The sequence below is a fragment of the Schistocerca cancellata genome, chromosome 5 (genome assembly GCF_023864275.1).
Source record: "Schistocerca cancellata isolate TAMUIC-IGC-003103 chromosome 5, iqSchCanc2.1, whole genome shotgun sequence".
Taxonomy (NCBI): Eukaryota; Metazoa; Arthropoda; class Insecta; order Orthoptera; family Acrididae; genus Schistocerca; species Schistocerca cancellata.
Window position 1 is genome coordinate 367,319,637 of NC_064630.1, and position 25,237 is coordinate 367,344,873.

Genomic DNA, 25,237 nt, shown 5'->3' on the forward strand with positions numbered 1-25,237 from the left:
TCTTACATCCATTTCCCACTCTTGCTTGCTGCTACGTAAATATTCTCTACTCCCCTTGTGCCACCATGCACACGAGAAAGAGTCGTAAGGGGTAGAGCACCTCCAGCTTCCCGCAGCACAAATAACTTTCGAGCCAATTTACCATCTAGATTAACAGTCGGCACAATTTTAAACGAATGCGTTAAGACATTGATGTTAGTTGATCATGACACGACTCTCTTGGTACCTGTAATTTCGAGGTTTCCTTTCATATGCGTTTTCTCTTCAAATCCCGATTGGTCGGAGTTGAAAACAAACTCCTTACTGAGCGATGGGATAAGTTTGTTTATCTGATCTACAAATTTTCGGGCCGATTCCGCAGTTTGCTTTGCATCGTCATGTTGACGCTTCGTTTGAAATCTAAATCTGTAGCACAGTTTGAAGTTAACGCAACCATCCATTGCTTCATTTCAAATCGTTGTAATCTATATCGCGCGCAATTTGATGTGCATAAAGTAGTAGGTCACTATCATGCACACCCTTAAAATTGTATCAAGCATCCTTGCAACGCGCGAACACCAGTTTCTATAAGAAGTGCGCCTTGTCCTCCCTTGAATTTTCGTAGTTTTTCTCACGCACTACACGGTCATATTGGTGCGGACATATTCTAAATGTGTTCATAACTGGTTCTTCTCTTTTTTTTTTTGCTATGCTGCGGATGATCTTCTATGTACGTAATTATGTTTAGTATCCGCTCCTTGAACAACACTTGTCCTTCACTGTGTTTCACTGGAGCCAGGATTCGTGGTTTCCTGTCGGACAAGGATGATGAAACTACATGTCTTGATACCTGTTTCAATATCACTTTCACTTGTTAAGCACGTATCGTCGTCATTGTACTCCTCACGAACATTATCCGTACTGTCGAACTTACACGACACCACAAAATCGAGCGGTTCTAGGCGCTACAGTCTGGAACCGCGCGACCGTAGAATCCTGCCTCGGACGTGGATGTGTGTGATGTCCTTAGGTTAGTTAGGTTTAAGTAGTTCTAAGTTCTAGGGGACTGATGACCTTAGAAATTAAGTCTCATAGTGCTAAGAGCCATTTGAACCATTTTTGAACCACAAATTCCACTGACTCGTCTTGCAGAAACGCTTATATTGCATTAGCCACTTCTTTCTCACTTAAGAAATTCCTTGGGTTCCTTTCGACGAAATGTTATCTTCGGCTACTTTGTTGTAGACATAACGCAATGTTTTCTTTGTTTATCGCTGCCGTTGCTCGCCTTTTTATCAAAATCACTAGTACTGTAGCACTGTTGTGATTTACTCGTCGATGAAGCAGTGCAACCACGCTCTATTGCCTCATGCTGTACTCACCATTGGATACCTCCAGTACCGCCCCCTGTTGCTATTACCAGCCAATATTGTGGTTGAATGGTACACAGTACGTGGGGCGTCAAATGCCATGAACTTCATTGGCCTTTTTCGGCCTAGCACTCAAGTGGGTCCCCCTAGACAATAATTTCGCACGATACAAAAAACATTCGATACAAGCGATAACTTCCGCTCTGGCTGTGAAAGAAAGCTGACCTATTTTGGTAAGATCGCTTCTTCTTGATGTTTGAGCATCATCTTGAGATGACGGAATTACACCTTGAAAACTGTGAGTCTTATTTCTGTGTGTAGGCTTTTTCTTTAGCTTCTTTAAGCCAGAAAAATTCATTGGCGACGGACGTGAAACATCGCCAAGAGCAAAGGGAAATTCATGCCTCCATCAGTGATTCCAACTCTAACTGTACAGCTTGTCGACAAATGGAAGAACAGATCATCGTATCTCAAATTTCAGATTCGTGCACACTCTTTGAAGCATGTTTACACGGCGTTTGAAAAACAATATACGTTTTTGGAACGCCTATATTTATTAAACTGTACGACATACAGCTATGAAACTTGAGATGCATATTTACGAATATCTCAAGTTTAGATTGCTAAATTTCAGTATGTCCTCCACCACCGACACGAACATGTTCACATCGATACTCGAATTCCACCCGCACTCGGGTGACCATAGCCACCGTCACTTACGATATGGCAGGACGGATCCGGCTTTTTAACTCCTCTTGGTTCTGTGGTAGTGCTGGCGCATAAACGTTGTCCGTAATGAAACCCCACGGGACGAAGTCACAGGGCGTCAAATCTGATTATCGTTGAGGCCACCTGGGGAAGCGGTAAGTCGCCGGCTGTTTGACAACCAATCCAAACCCTCGGTAGGGATTCAATCAGACATCCACTCACTTGGCGACGCCAGTGAGAGGTGCTCCGGCTTGTTGAAAAATGAAGCTGGCTCGTTCAGCCTCGGAAACAATCAGTTTTGTAACATAGCAATACACTGCTGACCGTCAACAGTGTTTCCATCAAAGAAGAATGGACCGTTAACAGATGAGTGGTATAATGCACAGCATACTTTTTGATAAATCTTCTACATGTTCAGTGCCTGCATTTGTGTTCTGTAGGCAACAAATTCGCGCACTTTGATTGTTTACTTTCCAGCTAAGATGGAACGTTGCTTCATCATTCGACACGATGCGTTGTGCGGAAGTCTTATCATTGTCAATAGCACTCTGAAGTTCTTCAGAAAATGCCACACTTTTGCGTTTGTCGTCGTGACGTAGAGCATGCAACAGCTGTAACTTGTATGGCCTCATAACTGACGGTTCAAAACAAGCCAAATTGTTGTACGCAGTTGTAGCTCCCGACTGGCACGACGAGTTGATTTTGTAGGATCTGGAAACCAGTTTGAATTCTTACGACATTTCCGTTGGAAACACGAGGGCAGCCGGGACTCTTCCCTTTCCATACAACTCCTGTGTCTACAAACTGTCGATACCATCTGTGGATGTTCGACCCATTCTGAGGATCAGTTTGGTGCCTCAACCTGAAACGTCTTTGCACCGTAAACATGGAAATACAGTTCGCAAATCGAGATCACTGCTGCGGAGCAGCCATTTTACAACGTGTGACGGAAACCAAGCAAACAGAAGACAACCGGAACCTAGTGGCAACAAATATAAACTAGACAATGTATTCGTTCCTCCAATAATCGAGCCGTGGCGCAGTGACCGATAATTTTGACTACAGGATACATTGTAACGCGTATATTCTCTTTAAAACATCCCGTAAAACGAAAAACGGATCCCCCAGTTGGTATGACACACTTGACATCATTCCACAACGGTCAAACGGAGGTCTGTCTCTGGTGGATATAGATACATTGCAGTATTACGTGAAAGCGAAACAAAATTGTAAGTAAGGGGCCGGCGGACACACTACGGACAATTAGTCGTTGTGGAATCTTAACTACTGATTCCACATGGAGGGTCGAGCTCCACCGGGGAGATTACGATACGAGACCTCCTAAATCAGCGGAGACATTGTCTGCTTCTATACTCTTCCCCGAGGGTGCTGTGCAGGCTTGGCAAATGCAGACGTTCAAGGGGCTTCGGCATCACTGTCTGTCTGGGTCTATTCCCGCCGGACGCATGTGCTGAAGAGAAGCGTGCCAATAAATACTTCTCGGTTTGCATAAATCGACATTATTCCGCATTCGCTCTATTTTGAAATCTACTAAAACTGGATTGCCCCCTGGCGACCTCAGTAACGTCGTTATTACTCTAGCATAACAAAAAGATACATAGTTGCTTCTGGTTATACCTGCTTTTAGTCAGCTTCGGTTTTTATTATTTTGGCAATTTTCATTTCCTTCTCTTAGTTAGGAGGCCACAAAAAAATAACACTGGTGGTTATGCAGCATTCGAAATGGCCCCAAGTTGTCGGAACAATGTATTACGAGATACATTAAAATTTACTGCTTTATTTTTAGATCATTCTATTGGTATTTAAAACATATTTAATGACCTCTTGAAATATAAAGAAGTCTTATTACAGCTTCTCCTTAATAGTGAAGGTAAATCACGCGATACAATGGATATGAATAAAGTTGGATCTAAGTTCAAAATAAACGTTCTCAGCGCAACCGAATATACGAATGTCAAATAGAAAATAGGATAATTTCATCAGTACTAAATATTCAAATATTGGTGTGTATGCGTGTGTTCATTGGAGTCAGAGAATAGATTGTATAATCTATTTATTGCAGTTCTTATTATTTTAAAACTGATGGTCCATATCACAACTGTTTGTACATAAAATTTTACATATGTATTTACTAACTACGAATGACTGTTAGTTATCTCCATTAGGAAACTAGAACACACAAAATTTCACCACACAATCATTCAGTAAACACTCGACATCTGAGATGTGTTCATATTAATGACTGGTCAACGGAAGTACCAGGACTAACTAAGGAGGTGTTCATATGGAAAATTCTGTTTCTCTAACTTTATGTGTCAGCTGCAAATTAAGTACTGAAAAGAATTACTTACATTTGGAAGACCATGTTGCCTTTGTGCAAATCAGCAGCCACCAGCTTGTGGTTGAAATGTAGGCGGACGTTGGGAAACTTCTCTGCCGCTGTGAAATTAGAGCGCTACAGCATTAGAAAAGATAATAAAAATTAATTAAAACTGACATAGTAGCACTAGAACAGATGCAATATGAATGAAGATTAAGCATGGGACGATTTCTTTACCGCTTGTCAACACGAATCGCAACATTTTAAAGAAATAAGTTCGAAATTACGCACTGGGATTTTGGTTGCATGTCTCATACAGAAAGAAATGTGTCCACTGAAATGGTATTAGCAGTACCCGTAATAGTTGTTATTGTTGCTGCTGTTGTGTTGTTGTTGCTGGAGAACATAGCGATGTTACTGACCGACTATAGCAGGTGTTTGCTTGAATACAAATTGTGGCGCTATGGGTATTTAGACGGCAATGTGGATCTGCGATCATATTTTTTAATGTCGTAAGGGGAAAGAGGCAGCACTTGGAAGCCAAGAGTGAAGAATACAGTCTATAAAATTCATGACGGTTTGCTACGAAACTGACAGAGAAACCGCGTCAACACTTGCTGTTACCAACAACGAAGAAGAGTCTATAGATATGATTTCAATGGACTCATTCAGATTGAAGTCCCCGTCCGTAGCTCAGTTTCAGCGGGTGTGACTACTATGCCGAGGGCCTTGGTTCGATTTCTAGTACTGCCAGCAATTCTCTTTTTTCCGTGGTGATAGGACTGGAATGTGGTGCATTCATCCCTCTGATGCCACCTGAGGAGCTACTTGATTGAGACGTGACGTCTCTAAGGTCAAAAACGCCGACAACGCCCGGGAGAGCAGCGTGCTGACACAATGCTCCTGCTTGCCGCGTCCACTGGCAGAGGGTGAGACGGCGACGGTTGGTTGGTTGGTCGGTCGGTCGGTCCCGACTGGCCCATCGGTACCACAACGTCGAGCTTTGATTGCTTTGCATAATATCTGGACGTTGTGGTCTCATAATGACTCTGGCGACTCCCTTTCTTAAAAATGAGGCTTCAATTTAATGAGTTGTTATTGAATCCCAAGTGCTAAGTTTAGTAATAATTTAGTCCTTACAGTTTGTCTCGAGCGGCCCATCGAAATTAGGCGCCTAAACTAAAAACACCCTCGGAAAGTTAAGTATAAATAATAACTGAGCCCCTAGATTTTAGCATCTGGCTGCAGTAAAAAAATATTCTGCCGCTACGAGCGCCTCTTATAAACACAACTCAACACAGAATAAAAGTGGGTCTCAGCATCGCGCAGCATTAAAAAAAAAAAGCTGAACAGTGCGAGAACAAAATGAGAATTTTTTCATATTGCTTGGCTGCGTAAAATTAGGCTTCAAACAATACCACGAGCTCGAAAGAGCGCACACGATTTTCATCTAGCAGCCACTATCAATTAAGGCACAAAGGAATTGCAGATATTGGCTGCGAGTAGGCACTGATTTAAATCAGTGGGGAAGGCTGAAAATTTGTTGTGGACCAGGATTCGAACACGGTTCTCCTGCTTACTAGGCAGATGCGCTCATCGCCTTGTGTGAGTGTGTGTGTGTGTGAGACTTATCTCATTATCTAAGTTTAATCTAAAGAAAAAAAATTAAAGTTACCCATACTTGGCACAGCCACTCTTACCCTACCATAAAAAAATGAACTACCCCTCTTCAGGAGTTGCCCGCAACTATTCCCAAAACCAAAAATTCTCCCAAGGTTATAGGCTCCATGGGTCTATAGTTATTTTTATTATTTATTTTTTATTGCATGATTATAGCTATTAAATGTGTAAGAAAGTCGTATTCTGAGGTTGCAAATGTAAATCATTTGCGTAACAAGACTGTGTGGCATAAATATAAACAATAACATTGTTTCATATGTCACTGGAAATATCACTGAGTCGCGCAAGAGAAAACACGATATCTTTTCTGAGAGTTAGACTTTAATAACAATTTAAAGAGTTTTAACTTCGAGTGTCTTCGATTCTGCAAAAGAATAGAAAGTACCTTGCAGCAATGTGTGTGTCGATATTAACAAGAAGAAGCATACTTTGCAGGAGCATTGCACATACGTGAGCAACTTCTGATGTATGAGGGTAATTTATATACTAGTGCAGGAATAAATATCTGATTCAAGCCAGTAAAATGTGTAAAGGGAAGGACACAAACAATGACAACTACTTTAAACAAGTATTCCCGATTACAATGAATAGGCCTTTTAAGCCGCGGACATTTCGCCTCCTATAACAAAACATAACGGAGAACTGAAGACAATATGAAAGGATTTGATCATCGTGCTTTAAGCAGAGTATCAGTTTGTCCAGTATACGAATGGCTATGAAGGAAGAGGAAGTGTAGCATTAACGTCCGGACGACGCTCACGCAAAATAGCGTACGCTGTAGAAGACATCCATACCTTTCATTCATTCACTCACTCACAGTGGATGCTTCATAGATCCCACTATCGAGGAGAGCCCTCAGACACGTGGAATAAATCAATCTACACACAGAGAGAAACAGTTACAGCTGGCTACGTCTGTAAAGAAAGCTGACAGCCAATTACAAGTACTGCTAATGTACTCACATTCTTAACTGAGGGGATTACTTAGAGATTACTTTACTTGTACACATGTTAGCAGAAAAATCAACCACTTAAAACAAAAAGCCACTACTCTTCCTCTTATATTAATTAGCAGTAGCTTTTTTTCTACTACTTCTACGCATAAAAACACTGGCGGAAAAAGTAGCAACACCAAAAATAATAAGAGTAACGAAATTTAGGAACTACATTTGTTTAGGTAACATGTTTAAGTGATTAACATTGCAAGATCACACGTTAATGTGAGCGTGAGATAAACTATTGAATGTGTGAAATCCTGGTACACTAATAACTGGTGTAACCGCCAGAATCTTGAATGCAAGCATGTAAACGTGCATGCACTGTGTTGCAAAGGTGTCGGATGTCAGTTTGTGGGATGAAGTTTCATGCCTGTTCCACTTAGTTGATCAATACAGGCACAGTTAGTGCTGGTTGTGGATGACACTGGAGTTATCGTCTGATGATGTCCCATATATGCTCAACTGGAGACAGATCTGGTGATCGAGCAGTCCAAGACAACACGTCGACACTCCGCAAAACATGTTGGTTTCTAACAACAGTATTTGGACGAGCGTTATCCTGTTGGAATACACCATCGGAATGCTGTTCATAAGTGGTAGAACAACAGGTCGAATCACCTGATTGACGTACAAATCTGCAGTCACGGTGCGTGGCACAATCACGAGTGTGCTACTGCTGCCATACGAAATCGCTCTCCAGGCCATAACTGCAGGGTAGGGCCAGTGTGTCTAGCATGCAGACAAGTTGGTTGCAGACCCTTAACTGGTCTCCTTCAAACCAACACACGGCCATCACTGGCACTAAGGTAGAACCAGTTTTCATCAGAAAACAACAGACCTCCAATCGGCCCTCCATTGAGTTCTCACTTGACACCGCTGAAGTCGAAAATACGGTCATTTGAGGTCGTTGTAATACACGCTACATTCCTTGCCTCTTTGTAGTTACGGAGATGAGAGGTACTTTTTCTAGCGATTAGAGACCGTTCTACATCTACATCTACATCTACATTTATACTCCGCAAGCCACCCAACGGTGTGTGGCGGAGGGCACTTTACGTGCCACTGTCATTATCTCCCTTTCCTGTTCCAGTCGCGTATGGTTCGCGGGAAGAACGACTGTCTGAAAGCCTCTGTGCGCGCTCTAATCTCTCTAATTTTACATTCGTGATCTCCTCGGGAGGTATAAGTAGGGGGAAGCAATATATTCGATACCTCATCCAGAAACGCACCCTCTCGAAACCTGGCGAGCAAGCTACACCGCGATGCAGAGCGCCTCTCTTGCAGGGTCTGCCACTTGAGTTTGTTAAACATCTCCGTAACGCTATCACGGTTACCAAATAACCCTGTGACGAAACGCGCCGCTCTTCTTTGGATCTTCTCTATCTCCTCCGTCAACCCGATCTGGTACGGATCCCACAATGATGAGCAATACTCAAGTATAGGTCGAACGAGTGTTTTGTAAGCCACCTCCTTTGTTGATGGACTACATTTTCTAAGGACTCTCCCAATGAATCTCAACCTGGTACCCGCCTTACCAACAATTAATTTTATATGATCATTCCACTTCAAATCGTTCCGCACGCATACTCCCAGATATTTTACAGAAGTAACTGCTACCAGTGTTTGTTCCGCTATCATATAATCATACAATAAAGGATCCTTCTTTCTATGTATTCGCAATACATTACATTTGTCTATGTTAAGGGTCAGTTGCCACTCCCTGCACCAAGTGCCTATTCGCTGCAGATCTTCCTGCATTTCGCTACAATTTTCTAATGCTGCAACTTCTCTGTATACTACAGCATCATCCGCGAAAAGCCGCATGGAACTTCCGACACTATCTACTAGGTCATTTATATATATTGTGAAAAGCAATGGTCCCATAACACTCCCCTGTGGCACGCCAGAGGTTACTTTAACGTCTGTAGATGTCTCTCCATTGAGAACAACATGCTGTGTTCTGTTTGCTAAAAACTCTTCAATCCAGCCACACAGCTGGTCTGATATTCCGTAGGCTCTTACTTTGTTTATCAGGCGACAGTGCGGAACTGTATCGAACGCCTTCCGGAAGTCAAGGAAAATGGCATCTACCTGGGAGCCTGTATCTAATATTTTCTGGGTCTCATGAACAAATAAAGCGAGTTGGGTTTCACACGATCGCTGTTTCCGGAATCCATGTTGATTCCTACATAGTAGATTATGAGTTTCCAAAAACGACATGATACTCGAGCAAAAGACATGTTCTAAAATTCTACAACAGATCGACGTCAGATCTTGTTTTTGTTTTCTCAAACTCCTCTACCGCTACAGTTTTTGCGTTGTTATTCAGGTATCTGCTATCTGTCGTCAATTAAAAAAGTTACTCAATTGATTAACACATTTGCGTTCCTAATTACGTACGAGCTGTCTAAAGTAGAACACGCTGTGGTATGTTTCGGAGAGGTAACAACTAGAAGCTCCGATATTGGTGACCCCGACATCATTTAGCCTGCACTACGACGAAGTAGTAATTCAATTTACGAGTGAATCAAGATTTATGAAGTATGACAGATATCCCGGACACGACAGTACCTTCTGCGTCCAATGCCAGACCGGTACATAGTGCCTTTGTCACTCAACTATAATCACGCTGTATTTGGAGCAACCTTGTTCAATGAGCTTGGTTGTGCTAAGGCGTTTACACAAATTCCAGTGGTAGAGGAAGATATTCCGAAGACAGCCATCACATTCCATTTGGATTGATTGAGAGCCTCTTTATGACATTTGGTCAACGGAATGCTGCGCAGTCATGGCACAGATTTGTGGATTCTGTACTGCAAGGTCGTCTCTACCGATTTTCCAATCTCGACAAAAATTTCTTTTTCGCCTATCACTGAGCAATAAAACAGCATTTAATTGAAGTCTTTAAACGGGTAAACAGTACGACACGTTTCCCACCACTGCTAAGTGCGTGTTTGGTCAGCCATATCTCAACAACTTTCGAGGACACCCTATTTCATCTGCCAGCTCGCTACCATTACCGGAAAAAGTCAGAGCCATTCTACATATTGCTCGACCAAACACTGCTAAAGAATTACGTCGCTTTCTGAATATGCTAAACTTCTATTGTTGACGTCTGCTATACTCAGCTCAGCTACAACAGCAACTGACCACAGCACTCACTGGTTCGAAAATCAGGGGCAGATTACCGATTCAGTGGATGGGCGCCACGACCTCTGCCTTCGAAGTAGCAAGACAGACTATAGCAGATGCAGAACTCCTCTGACACCCTGGCCTGTATGCACCCCACACACTAGTAGTAGATGCGAGTCAAACAACTACAGATGCAGCGTCACAACAGTTTCACAATGGCGCATGACAACCACTAGTTTTTTCTCTCGTCAGCTGCCTCCATCACAGCAAAATTGGAGCGCATTTGACAGGAAACTACTCGCGATTTACGAGGCCATCAAGTACTTTTCCCCACAACTATAAGCGAGAGGCATTTACGCATTCCGGCAAAACAACAACAGTTGCTCGCATCGTTAACACAATAAACTTATTTAACGCCGAGTTGAGCACAGACATCAGCCACGTCTTTGGAATGGACAGTGTAATAGCAGATTGTCTTTTATGTGTCAGCAGCATTTCAAGTACTATCTATTTCGCACGACACGCCAAGGTAAAAGAGGACGACCAGGGACTCCAGAATCTCCTCAAGGATACATCATCGCCTTCGACTTGCAACTTGTTGACATTCCTGGAGCATATGTCAAACTATATTGTGACTTATCTACGGAAAAACCTCCACCATTCTTGCCAGCAACATTCCGCAGATGCACCTTTAACAGTATACAAACCTGTCTCATCGTGGCGTCAGTTAACACTGCGTCTAGTCTCACAACGATTTGTTTGGCCTGGAGTTCAAAAAGACTGTCGAGAGCGGACTGGTACTCGCATCAAGCGCCAGTAAAGTGAAGTTGCACGCTACGTGCGCGCACTTGTTGGGAATTCCCAGACTCAATTACACGATTGGCTCATGTACACATTGACGTTGTAGGCCTGTTGCCTCTATCTATTGGCCAACGTTACATTTTGATCATGGTCGATTTACTCGCTGGCCAGAAGTAGTGCCAATAGGCAATACCTCCACAGAAACCTTAGTTTCTACATCTGTCTCAAGCTAAATTTTTCGATTTGGTTGCCCGATACACGCCACAAAGGAACGCGGCCGGCAGTTTGACCCTGACATGTTTGCTCACCTGAACAAATTCTGTGGCTCACCACAAAACAAGTTACCACCCGGTCAGTAACGGTATTATATAACGCTGGCACCGTTCACTAAAGGCAGCACTCACGTGTCGTGATACCAATTGGACTACAGCTCTACCAATAGTCTTACATGGTCTAAGAAGTACCTATACTATCTGATCAAAAGTATCCGGACATCCCCAAAAACATACGTTTTTGATACTAGGTGCATTGTGCTGCCACCTACTGCCAGGTACTCCATATCGGCGACCTCAGTAGTCATTAGACATCGTGAGAGAGCAGAATGGGGCGCTCCGCGGAACTCACGGACATCGAACGTGGTCAGGTGATTGGGTGTCACTTGTGTCATACGTCCGTTTGCGGGATTTCCAAACTCATAAACATCCCTAGGTTCACTGTTTCCGACGTGAAGGGACACGTACAGCAAAAACGCGTGACAGAGACCGCTGACAGTTGAAGAGGGTCGTAACGTGTAATAAGCAGACGTCTATCCAGACCATCACACAGGAATTCCAAACTGCATCAAGATCCACTACAAGTACTATGACAGTTAGGCGGGAGGTGAGGAAATTAGATTTCACGGTCGAGCGGCTGCTCATAAGTCACACATCAGGCCGATAAATGCCAAACGACGCCTTGCTTGGTGTAAGCAGCGTAAACATTGGACGATTGAACAGTAGAAAAACATTATGTGGCGTGACGAATCACGGTTCACAATGTGGCGATCAGATGGCAGGGTGTGGGTATGGCGAATGGCAGGAGAACGTCATGTGCCATTCAGGGATGGCGATTGCATCTTTCAACTCGATCGAGCAACTGTTCATAATGCACGGCCTGTGGCGGAGTGGTTACACGAAAATAACATCCCTGTAATGGACTGGCCTGCACAGAGTCCTGACCTGAATCCTACAGAATACCTCTGGGATTTTTGGAACGCCGAATTCGTGACAGACCTCACCGACCGACATCGATAGCTCTCTTCAGTGCAGCACTCCGTGAAGAATGGGCTGACGTTCCCCATAAACCTTTCAGCACCTGATTGAAAGTATGTCTGCGAGAATGGAAGCTGTCATCAAGGCTGAGGGTGGGCCAACACCATACTGAACTGCAGCATTATCGGTGGAGGGCGTCACGAACTTGTAAGTCATTTTCAGACAGATGTCCGAATACGTTTGACAACATAGTGTACAAGCCCGACTCAGATTCATCGGTGATGGAGCTAGTTTACAGTGAAGCGCTACAACTACCCGGAATATTTGTAGACGCACTGTCCTTCCAACTTTCTGACCGCAACCATAGCGATTTCATTCGTCACCTGAGGCAAAACGTTTTCCATATTCGCCCACATCAACATTCTCGAAATGGCACTCCTTCCACATATCTACATATCGACGTGTAAACATGTAAGCATGTCGTGCTTCGTACAGATGGCGTCAAACCCTCCCTTCAACCACCATGGAGTTCTACAACAAGGAGCATGCACAGTGGACATGTCACTAAATGGGAAGCCTTCTACCGTCTCTACTGACCAGGTCAAGTCCGCAAATGTGTTCCAGCAATTGCGATCGACTGAGGTTGCACGACTTCGGCTACCAGCACTAGCGCCACACATGACGCTTTCCGGGCGACGTCTGCATTTCCTGGCACACTGTCTGTAGGACATTTCGCTGCCCCAGACGGGGCTGCTGTAGCGACGATTTAGCGACAATTTCGCGCAATGCCGTCAGTTGAGATTGACATCGTCTGCCGTGCTCAAGCGAGCTGTCGAAGTGTTCACGCGCTGTCCGCCAGAGGCGCTGGGTTTTTTGTGTTGTGTTCTGTGACACTACCACACACTAATAAATGCAGTCACGGCACTGGTGTGAAAGTCGTCAACGTTTGACAGCTGGAGCGACACTTGCGCTCCAAGCATTGAAAATGCAGTCACATGCGTCGTATGGATAATCTTTCTTTTTAATTATTTTTATTTAATTAAGGAAATAGTTGTTATATTTTTGCGTTCCAGGCTTTTGTAAATTACTAACATATATAGATGATCGTGAAATACATGTAAAAATAACCGAATCACACTGAGGCAATGACATTAGCTACAGCTTATTTATGAAGAAACGCTTTCGAATATGTGTATAACTGAAGCTTATTCCACTGAAAGCAAGAAAATATAAACACATATTTCATACCCAAGGAGCATATATCTGCGTTGCGGTCTATTAACACAGGCACTTCCATTGTCACTTAAAAAATTTTTTTGTGGGGTTTAATGATACGCCCATTCTTACATTACTCTCGACTTTCTAATACATGAATGTTTTAGTAAATGTAATTACTTTTCTTTTAAAAAGCGTATGAGTTGAAGATTCTTGCCATTTGTGTCTCAGGTTTAGCAGCAATTGAGGGATTGGTTTCTTCTGTAATGGGAAACAGTTTTATTGCTTTTGACGATTTACTATCACGCCTTATGATCTTCCCTTAAGCTGCAGTTGTGTTGACTTATTTGGTACGTTAAGTAATGTAGGGATTAGATTCCATATAGGTTTCGTACGTTCACATTCATTGATTTGGCTGAAAGTCTAGTAAACAAAACTCTGCTTTGATTTGTTATTAAGTGAAAACTACATTATTCAGTAAATGTCTGTACATTAGAAGAGAATTATAAATAAATTGTCCTGTAATGTACCGTTTCGTACCTCCCAGGGTCTTCAGGAAATTAAACAGCGAGAAATGTAGCGTCTTTTTTTGGTTACTATCGATTTCTATGGCACTGCATACACTCTCCATTGTAAACTCTATATTGCAAATCAATATAAACGTCAGTATCCGCACTCATCCGATATCGTATTCAGAAGTGTCGCGTGCTGGCCGCTTGGATCTCTGCTATCGCTATGGGTTACAAAAACGAGGCGGAGTGTCGCAATTTCGGTTAGATTGTGAGGTCATCGTGTTCCTTGACTGGTTATACGGAGGTGACAGAGACGTTTTCTAGCGATTAGAGACAGTTCGTTTTCAGTTCAAGCTCCTCCTCTGCTATAGTTTTTGCATTGTTATTTAAGTATCTGATATCTGTCGTCAATAAAATCACTCAATTAAGTAATACATAGGCATTTCCAAACATGCGCGATCTGGCCAAAGTAGAACACACCGTTGTATGTTCGGAGAGCTACGACACTATTGTCTCTATGAAAATAATGACGGCTGTAACAGTGAAGATTACGTACACTTACTTTAAGGGCAGGACGATGAGCTCCGATCTCTGTGAAGAAGGAAGTAAGGAACACTGACAACGAGATGGTTGATTAAGTGATTAAGGACACAGAACTAGCTTGGGTGCAGCAGGGATGGGGAAGAAATCAACTGTATCCTAAGAAGCCATCAAAGCTTCACTTTAATTGATCTAGACAAACCACAGAACGCGCAGAACATAGATCGTCTGAAAACGCCTTGTAAAATCCCTCCACCCGAATGTGTGTTAAGTTCTTTACTCAAGTACCTGCAATACCCACCAGGCGAAAACTATCAGAGTCAGATGAAAATTTATGTGCTGCAACAAAACACGATATAATTAATTTGTTAGTACGCTGCAAGATTTTCGGAAGAAATCATCTACCTTTTTTAATGAAAAAATAACGCAACGGCTTACTGTTAAGGTGCTGAAATTAGAACCTAATCTTTTCAGGTAAAATGCAATTAAAAAGAAGCTCTTTAAAGAGTTAACGCTATAGGTTTTTATCTCACAGAGCCATTTCATACTTTAAAGAATGCAGTAGGAGGATGTCTAATAGAAACGTCATATTATTTTGTTTGTTTTAGCTATTTATTCTGCCGAAAGAAACAGACCAGCACGAATTTCAATGCATGAAAAATAAAGTTACGAAATAAAATGGGAAATCTTCGCCAAAGACAACGTGAATGAATTCTCCACGGAGAATAAACGATATAAATGAGACAAAAGACTCTGAAATAAGGGTATTGTGCATTGTATACATACGTGTGTATTGTTTTGTTTTAGCCGCATGATTTGTGACATCGGCTCCCTGCGATTTATATACGATTTTTTTTCGTTGCGTCTCTATACTACGCGTGTATACAACTGCACTGGCAGAACTACGATTTTTAAGCCGAATTGCTCCATTGCCATAGTTCAGCTATACGAAAGAGATTAAATGTTTTATCAGTATTACATAAAGCACTTCGAAAATTTTTAAAGGCTTATTACGAGTCTGAAGTCTAACATTAAGTAAGGAATGGAGAACGGAAAAATCATCGGTCTAGTGTTCACAGCTGTCCGAAATTTCCTCATGACAGGTAAGACCCGAACCAGCTTCTTAAGTATATATTACATACTGTAAGCTACAATGATGCCGATATTAATTAGTGTATCACCGTTAAGCGAGATTTAAAGAACACGAAAAATATTGTATGAGGTAACGTAAGATTTCAGAAACGTTTGGTCGGGCTATGTAATTATCATTATTGCAGAACGGTATTTCCATACAAACAATTAAGTCTGGATTTGGGACAATGCAACTCACATTAATATCAAAAACGGAGGTATTGTTTAACGAAACTACTATTTTCGGGCAAGTCGTGAAAAAGTGTAAGGCTGAAACAGAGACGAGTCACAATGTGTTGTAGGACTGTCATTCGTTCTCCTAAGATAGAGTTCAAGCTAAACAGAATTCATTTCGGTAATTTCCATGAATTGCCGCACATCGTAGTTGAAGACCCACTATAAACAATATATATCGAACGTTCGACTATGTCGAGTCTCGAAGGGGGAAATACGGATATTGTTCTGTATTCTGACAGCGGTACGTGGCGAGAGCAGTAAAATATTACGTGATGGAGGTACATGTATCGGGCGATGTTAGCGTGATCAATGTATCGGATTCTATTACATGGAAGGAGTTGATTCCACGTCTGAGCGATAGAACGAAATGTTTGGAATTTTGTTGGGAGTATGGATGGATTTCTTCCTAGCGCGCTACGACAAACTGCGTGCACTGAGGCGCTGCAAATTCAGTTACCCGCTGCAAGAGAGAAGTCAAACTTGATTATCCTTATCAAATCATCTGCAAAAAATGCAGGAGAAGTATTAACATAACCACCAACACATGGTTTTAAGGTTCCAAATTAAGTGTTCATCAAAGCATCATAGTTGTTAAGTGTTGAATAAGAAATTGTATTTTGGAGAAGACTGCGACGGAGTCTGACCTGTCAGTGAATACCGTCTGTGAGTATTATTGATTTTGTACAGATCGAGGTCGTGGACTTCTGATACCAGTCGCTCGAACAATTTGATCCCTTGTGATAGTAAGATTACTGAGATGAGATGTAACTTTTCGCTACAAATAGCCAGTGACATTTCTCTCGAGCTCGGGCTTGACACAAGGTGAATTGAGTGCAACTTTCGCGCGCAGTTACGGGTCACTGACAACCCTCTATACGCCGGCGGAAATGTGCGTAGTATAACTCTCGATAGTTATTGCTGAGATCCAAGATTTGCAAGCTGCGTAAGTACAAGCTCCATTCTATTCGTGATAGACGAAGACACATCATGCTTATGGGTCTGTTATTGAACATCACAACGTACATCGAGAACCAATCATTATATAGTGTAACAGTTCTGTTTCATTAATAGAAATTAAACAGGGACGTTACAGGTAGACCGAGACAGCAACGTGCTTAGAAGTTTGTTATCGGACGTTGTGACAAATGTTTTTGACAAACAACGTTATAATTATAATTACTGATCGTTTCAGCCGCAGTAATTTAACCTGTACTCTTAGGATCCTGACATCATGACACATTCGTAGGAAATGTAAACTGTAGCTTTCATGTTCCGCTTCCAATAAGTAAAAAAAAAACTGTTACAACCATTTACTGATTGGTTCTCGATGTACGTCGTGGTGTTCAATAGCAACTGGGATCTTTCTGTTTCCAATACGTTTGCGTCTCTCGTGAGTTGGCCTTCGATATGTATCGAACTTCGATGTGAACCGATTCTTGGAAATTACTTTCATTTCCCTTTCTGTAGTGCCTCATGAATTAGGAAAACGTTCGTAGGTAGGCCTACATCGTGTTTATGAACACTGTATTCTATTTAAATTCCACTCGCTGTTATGTAGTGCTGGTTCACGTGCTTTGCATCACAGGTTGTCAAATGTTTACATCACTTATAAGATCAGCATATGAATTTGTCTCATTAAAACAAAAGCATAACGAACTTTTTACAAGCTAGATCATTGAGCCTATCTTTACAGCAAAGAGGCACGGACGGGCTGAGCTAAATCCAAAAAGTAATCACTCTACGATATTAGTGCCATTCTGAGCTGTCAGTTTGGAAGTTATAAAAATGATGTAGAAGTCTGTGGTTCGGCGCCAAGTGACTGTACTTGAGCTCATCATTAACTGAAACCTTCAGGCAATGCAGATAACTCTGATAAAAAATTAAATTTTTAATAATGTAGGAAGATAGATATTTGATTGAAAATATACTTCTTTTGTCTGTACACTGCTGGTTTTATTGGCTTGTGATTATAAAACAGCGATCTACAGTCGGGAAATAAATGTATTTTCTACAAATAAGGATCGCAAGGTAACTTACAGAAGACAAGTACATCCAGTTTTGATGATATTTTATTATCGCCTGGCTGGATTCACACCATCCTGCAGTCTATAACACAACATTAGGAAATGAAACTCATGACGCCGTTTTTCACGCATTAATAATGTCGCAACAATGTACGAATGGTACATTCGTGTTTAGCATATCACTGCCACAACCACGACGCAATGTACGAAGTCGAGCTGAAATGGCAATTGTTTGTAGCAAATTACAGCAAAGTAGAAAAGTATAAATTCACTCAGCACGAGCCTACATCATTATCATCAAAAATACCATTGGTGATGGGAAGCTGTCTCTCAGTACTAACAACAGTTTGTAGATCGGCCTTCGTTTTGCAATTAGATTGTTGACTACACACACGGATTGTCGTGCCCAGTACTCGGTTATCACCTTCAGTTCCCCCCCTTCCCCCTACCCCTCCAGCAGAATGGTTTAAAATGTCTGTTCAGCCTCATGAGGCCAACAGATGAACTTCCGAAATAAGTAGTACTAAATTGGGATGTAAGACGGGGGATCTGGAAGGGTTGCAGCAAGCTATGTGAGATTTCCGGCTTCCACGTTAAAAATAACAATCAAACCTTTCCAAACTGCCTGTCGTGGCGCTTTTCACTGTGTGGCATAGTCCTGTAGACAGTATCACAAAATTTTAATTCTATCTACAGGTCTCAATTATCATTTTTGTTACGAGTTTAAGAACTGAACTGAGTAGATTTATTCCTCCGTAATTGGACGGAACTTTTTTATCTCCTTTCCTTTTAGAGGAGAATAGTGATACTCGTTATCTACTTTTTATGAATTTTTACAATTTATAACATTGTTAACTAACTGGATTAATTGTTCAGTTAGTGGATACCGCCATACTTAAGTAATTCATTGGGAATGCTATATTTCCCTGGATACTTCCTATTTTTAGCCGATTTACGCCTCTTTCTACCTCTGCAAGTGAAACGCCTACATTATCGTTCTATGGCAATTTCTGATATCTTCCACTTTTTTTGATAGTTCTGTATTGCTCTGTTAAACATTTAATCCATTATTCCTCATCTATGTCGTTCACTTTCAAAATTTCACTTCATTCTTTTCTCTATTAATCATACACAAATTTAACTCTGCAGCCAGTAGCAGGCATGTTCCATATAGGTAGAAAATATTTCTCAGTGGACCTTCCTAAAACGATCCACTAGTAGTTTTATCAGACTACGAGTTCTTTTGTAAGCTTCATAAGATTATTGTGTTTTGAGCATCTGTTATGTTGGTCAGATAATGGATAAAACCGAAAGTTCATAGCATCTATTAGTGCTTAAATTAGTCAAATAAATTGCTAGTAGAAGTTATTATTTGTATTTTATATGGAAGAAGAACAGCTTACAAAATATTAATTCACGTTGCTGGAAAGGAGCACCGCAATTATTAAGTGTGTGAGCTCCGAGCGACCGTAAACAGGCCCTGATCTTAATCATTAGGCTATCTGGGTGACTCAAACTTTCACTATCACTGATGATTCCTTCTGTTACTTCCGAACAAACACAGATGCTCTCAGTCCAGAATAGAACATACTCGTTACACCTGGAGTTAAGCACTTCTGAACATGCTTCAGACATATAATTCCATGTAATTAGATTTCATTCAAATTACCGTTATACATTCCATTCATCCTCATCCAAACTGTGCTCAAATTTGATCCGTGAATTCTTTTAACAAGAAACACAACACTGCTTCAGCACATTATGTGTTACTGTTTACTGTACACTCGTACCTTTTACAGGAAGTGTTCTACGCCTCGTCGTCGCATTTGGATACAATACCTCACTCGTCTTTGTAGTTTCAAAAACCCCGGGATTATCCGGTAAATCCTGATAAAACTGTACAATTCCATGCTCCATTTCTCCAGTTGAATCAACGGTGGCGTTGCAGGCATCACGTTTGAGATGGCCACAAATGGAAAGATACAGAAGACTGACATGATCTTGGATATCAAGGTGCACACCCTGCTCGAGGTATCCATATGGAACCATACTGGTGCGTCAGATATAAAACGTCAGCAGCCAAATCTGTCGGTGCTTATCACACTTCTACTACATTAGCCAACTATGGGCCACGCATGACTTTCAAGCCTAATTAGAGGGGAACTTAAATGAACGTTTACTTTTCGATTATATTACAACGAACTATGACAATATTTCACAGTAAAGTCAGTGGCTCTTTGTAACCACACATTCACAACCATTTCTCACACGAATATACGGTTGCATAGTTTCGCGGCGATATATACTGATAAAATTTTCTCTGGCTTCCAGCCGCGTCCAGTGGTTTAAAATCCACGAGCTTCGACCGAATACTCCTCAGCCGTTGTCGAGTGGCAACTGTCGAATGATTGCTGCTGCCGTGCTTATATAGCCGCGATGTCTTCAGTGAGCCGGCCGGGGTAGCCGAGCGGTTCTAGGCGCTACAGTCTGGAACCGCGCGACCGCTACGGTCGCAGGTTCGAATCCTGCCTCGGGCATGGATGTGTGTGCTGTCCTTAGGTTAGTTAGGTTTAGTTAGTTCTAAGTTCTAGGGGACTGATGACCTCAGAACTTAAGTCCCATAGTGTTCAGAGCCATTTGAACCATTTCTGTCTTCAGTGACGTCACTGGTGCTCGTTCCAGCGCCATAGATGGTAATGTTTACATTGCCCGCTTGCTTAACTTACCGATGGCCGGGTTCCAAGCTGTGCTCAGCTGCAGGCCGCCGGCTTCATGGAGGGTGTTGTCAGAAATTTTTAACTCGATCGCTACTTTTATAGCACAGTCCCAAAAACTAGTAGTCCGCGTAATAACAGCTGTCTCGGCAAATGCAATATGGTGCCCGCTTTCTGAAGCATGTTCCGCCACCGCTGATTTCTCAGGATACCGTAAGCGAAAACATCTCTCGTGTTCCACACGGTGCTGTTCAATAGTACGTACAGTCTGTCCGGTATAGAACACAGGCCTTATTAGCTGTCAAATTTCGGTTGGTTCCCTAAAGAACGTATCGATTTTATCCTTCTTTAGAAACCGGCTAATCTTTCCTGTTATTGAGCCACAGAACGGCAAAAATGCAAGCTTCTTCGTTATCTCCTCGGAGGTCTTCTGCTTACGTTTCTTCGGCGAGATTGCTTGCGAAACTGGCGGTTATTGTAGCCGTGTTTTTGAAGACTTTCCGTAAGTGGCTCAGATCCTTCGGAAGGCTTTCAGCGTCTGAAACGGCTTCCGATCGATGCATCAATGTCCTCAGAACAGAACTTTTCTGCGAAGGGTGGTGATAGCTCGTAGCATGCAGATATCGGTCTGTGTGGGTGGATTTCCGATAAACACTGTGGCTGAGACACTCACTTTCAATCCGGCCTACGAGGACGTCTAGAAAATCTGTCTCTATTTCCGTCGTGAATCTTATGTTATCGTGGATGCTGCTGATGTGGTTCACGCCCATGAGGCCAGACAACGAATGTGTCGTCGGCGTAACGATAAAAGCAACTATGCTTTTCAGGAGCCGTGCCCAGGGCGATGTTCCCAAAGTACTCCATGAAGGGGTTGATTATAACTGGAGCTAATGGGCTTCCACGGGATGCACCCAGTCTTTGCGAGGCAAACTGAGGAGCTACTTGATTGAGAAGTAGCGGCTCCGGTCTCGTAAACTGGCATACGGCCGGGAGAGCGATGTGCTGACCACATGCCCCTCCATATCCACATCCAGTGGGCTTAGGATGACACGGTAGCCGGATGGGTTTCCCATCGCGACGCCGTCCGTCTGGTTAAAATAATCTTCATCATACACGAAACTTCCAAGTAGATTACAACTGTGTACCGGACCGAGACTCGAATTCGGGGCCTTTGCCTTTCGGGGGCATGTGCTCTAGGAAGGTAGGAAGCGAGGTAAAGCTACGAGAACCGGTCATCAGTCGTGCTTGGGCAGTCCAGTCGGTAGAGCATTTGCTCGCGAAAGGCAACGGACCCGAGTTCGATTCTCGGTCCGGCACAGAGCTTTAATCTGCCATGAAGTTCCACATCAGCGCACACTTCGCTGTAAAGTGACAATTTCAATCTCTCAAACGTTTCACTTGCAAGGCCAAGACCAAAATCTCAGTTTAGCCGCGATTACGTAGAAAGTGATATAGGTGACGAAAGGTACAACTGATCATGCCTTTCCACCTGAGACTGGGCTAGTTAACCTAACCCTTTCATGGATTATATTAATGATTCGGCACATAGGACTTCCTCTCTTCTATTGATCTTTAGTAGATGTTGTCCCTCAAAGCAATTTTTGTAGCGCACTGGATTCTTCAGAAGATATAAGCGGAAAAGCTATAATTATAAGTGCATATGCGGATAGCTAATTTACTTGAGATAAGTCCCAGGATGCCATTACGAGCGAAAATGTGTGTGAAATCTTATGGGACTTAACTGCTAAGATCATCAGTCTCCAAGCTTACACACTACTTAACCTAAATTATCCTAACGACAAACACACACACCCATGCCCGAGGGATGACTCGAACCGCCGCCGGGACGAACCGCACAGTCCATGACTGCAGCGCCTGACCGCTCGGCTAATCCCGCGCGGCCCATTACGACGCGTTTATTCGCAAACACCGCGAAACATAACAGTTTAAGTCTTAATCAAGTAACCTCCAAAAGTTAATAAATCTTGAGAGCGCGGTAAAGCCCACTATCACATACGAAGAGGCCCCAACTACATACTATCGCCGATTGGTAAGATTGAACATTAGTAATTTGTCTACTGAACTCACTGGTTTCCTGCATAGCGATATTATGGCATTAAAACACTGATGACCCGTAGGCTTCTACTATTATCTACTATGTCAAAAGTGGACCTTAGTAACTAATATTGAGTAAAGAAAATTCTTACTTCGCAACAGAACACTTGTGTTTCCGCCACGTATTAACTGCCAAGCGATATTCGTTCTCAGGGCTCGCTTACTTGTCCCTGCGCCCACGATTCGCTTCCACGCCTTACGGTCCAATTCTCAGCACTACATTCACTGTCATCGTATTCTGCAGCGCTGCATAACAGAGCGAATTACTTCTCCTATCTACCGAATGCTAGTAAACGTAAAATTCGGAAAATAAAATACGTTCCAAAACAGAAGGAGCTTCACACACGTTTAGTGGAACATTTTTGCTTACGTCACTACATATTATACACTCCTGGAAATTGAAATAAGAACACCGTGAATTCATTGTCCCAGGAAGGGGAAACTTTATTGACACATTCCTGGGGTCAGATACATCACATGATCACACTGACAGAACCACAGGCACATAGACGCAGGCAACAGAGCATGCACAATGTCGGCACTAGTACAGTGTATATCCACCTTTCGCAGCAATGCAGGCTGCTATTCTCCCATGGAGACGATCGTAGAGATGCTGGATGTAGTCCTGTGGAACGGCTTGCCATGCCATTTCCACCTGGCGCCTCAGTTGGACCAGCGTTCGTGCTGGACGTGCAGACCGCGTGAGACGACGCTTCATCCAGTCCCAAACATGCTCAATGGGGGACAGATCCGGAGATCTTGCTGGCCAGGGTAGTTGACTTACACCTTCTAGAGCACGTTGGGTGGCACGGGATACATGCGGACGTGCATTGTCCTGTTGGAACAGCAAGTTCCCTTGCCGGTCTAGGAATGGTAGAACGATGGGTTCGATGACGGTTTGGATGTACCGTGCACTATTCAGTGTCCCCTCGACGATCACCAGTGGTGTACGGCCAGTGTAGGAGATCGCTCCCCACACCATGATGCCGGTTGTTGGCCCTGTGTGCCTCGGTCGTATGCAGTCCTGATTGTGGCGCTCACCTGCACGGCGCCAAACACGCATACGACCATCATTGGCACCAAGGCAGAAGCGACTCTCATCGCTGAAGACGACACGTCTCCATTCGTCCCTCCAGTCACGCCTGTCGCGACACCACTGGAGGCGGGCTGCACGATGTTGGGGCGTGAGCGGAAGACGGCCTAACGGTGTCCGGGACCGTAGCCCAGCTTCATGGAGACGGTTGCGAATGGTCCTCGCCGATACTCCAGGAGCAACAGTGTCCCTAATTTGCTGGGAAGTGGCGGTGCGGTCCCCTACGGCACTGCGTAGGATCCTACGGTCTTGGCGTGCATCCGTGCGTCGCTGCGGTCCGGTCCCAAGTCGACGGGCACGTGCACCTTCCGCCGACCACTGGCGACAACATCGATGTACTGTGGAGACCTCACGCCCCACGTGTTGAGCAATTCGGCGGTACGTCCACCCGGCCTCCCGCATGCCCACTATACGCCCTCGCTCAAAGTCCGTCAACTGCACACACGGTTCACGTCCACGCTGTCGCGGCATGCTACCAGTGTTAAAGACTGCGATGGAGCTCTGTATGCCACGGCAAACTGGCTGACACTGACGGCGGCGGTGCACAAATGCTGCGCAGCTAGCGCCATTCGACGGCCAACACCGCGGTTCCTGGTGTGTCCGCTGTGCCGTGCGTGTGATCATTGCTTGTACAGCCCTCTCGCAGTGTCCGGAGCAAGTATGGTGGGTCTGACACACCGGTGTCAATGTGTTCTTTTTTCCATTTCCAGGAGTGTAAATTAAAGTCTCTCGGCGCGTTTTTTTTAATGTATGTAAAGGCTTATCTCAGGAACCGCTGCAGGGCTTTTGATACAGTTTTCACGAATGGTAGACTGGTTCGCAAAGAACGTTTGTACACAGGGTGAGTTAGGAATAAGGTATATGCTTGGAGAAGCGATAATATTGGGGATTATGTACAAACAACTTCAAATGAACATATGTACTTTTCTTAATCGTATCTGACGTACAGATGGGTGAAAATCACTGGCTTCATTGCTCGTGGTCTAGTGGCTAGCGTTGCTGCTTCTGGATCACGGGGTTCCGTGTTTGATTCCCGGCCAGGTTGCGGATTTTCTCTGCCCGCGGACTGGGTGTTTGTGTTACCCTCAATATTTCATCACCATTATTTGTGACAGTGGCAAGATTGAGCTGTGTAAAAATTGGGACTTTGTACGGGCGCTGATGACCGCGCAGTTGAGCGCCCCACAAGCCAAACATCATCAACTGGCTTCAGCAGCACGTCCTTCTTCACCAGCATTCACATGTGAATTTAACCAAAGCGATATTAGTCTATGTAGTGTAGTCTTTACTGACCATTTCAATAGGCCAGTGGCACAGCACCCCACTGAATCCTAACCTGGGTATTGGATCGGTCGCCGTGGAGTCATTTCTTGGCCACCGAGGTCACCCGATCTTACC

At 43.4% G+C, this 25,237-nt stretch overlaps 1 protein-coding gene across 1 annotated transcript in view; it reads right to left on the minus strand.

The window, feature by feature from the left end:
- Nucleotides 1–25,237, minus strand: part of LOC126187997 (kynurenine 3-monooxygenase-like) — a 172,350-nt gene that overhangs the window by 59,055 nt on the left and 88,058 nt on the right. Inside the window, exon 5 of the mRNA XM_049929406.1 lies at nucleotides 4,430–4,517. Within this exon, the coding sequence (XP_049785363.1) occupies nucleotides 4,430–4,517 (88 nt within the window). The remainder of the gene's footprint in view (nucleotides 1–4,429; nucleotides 4,518–25,237) is intronic.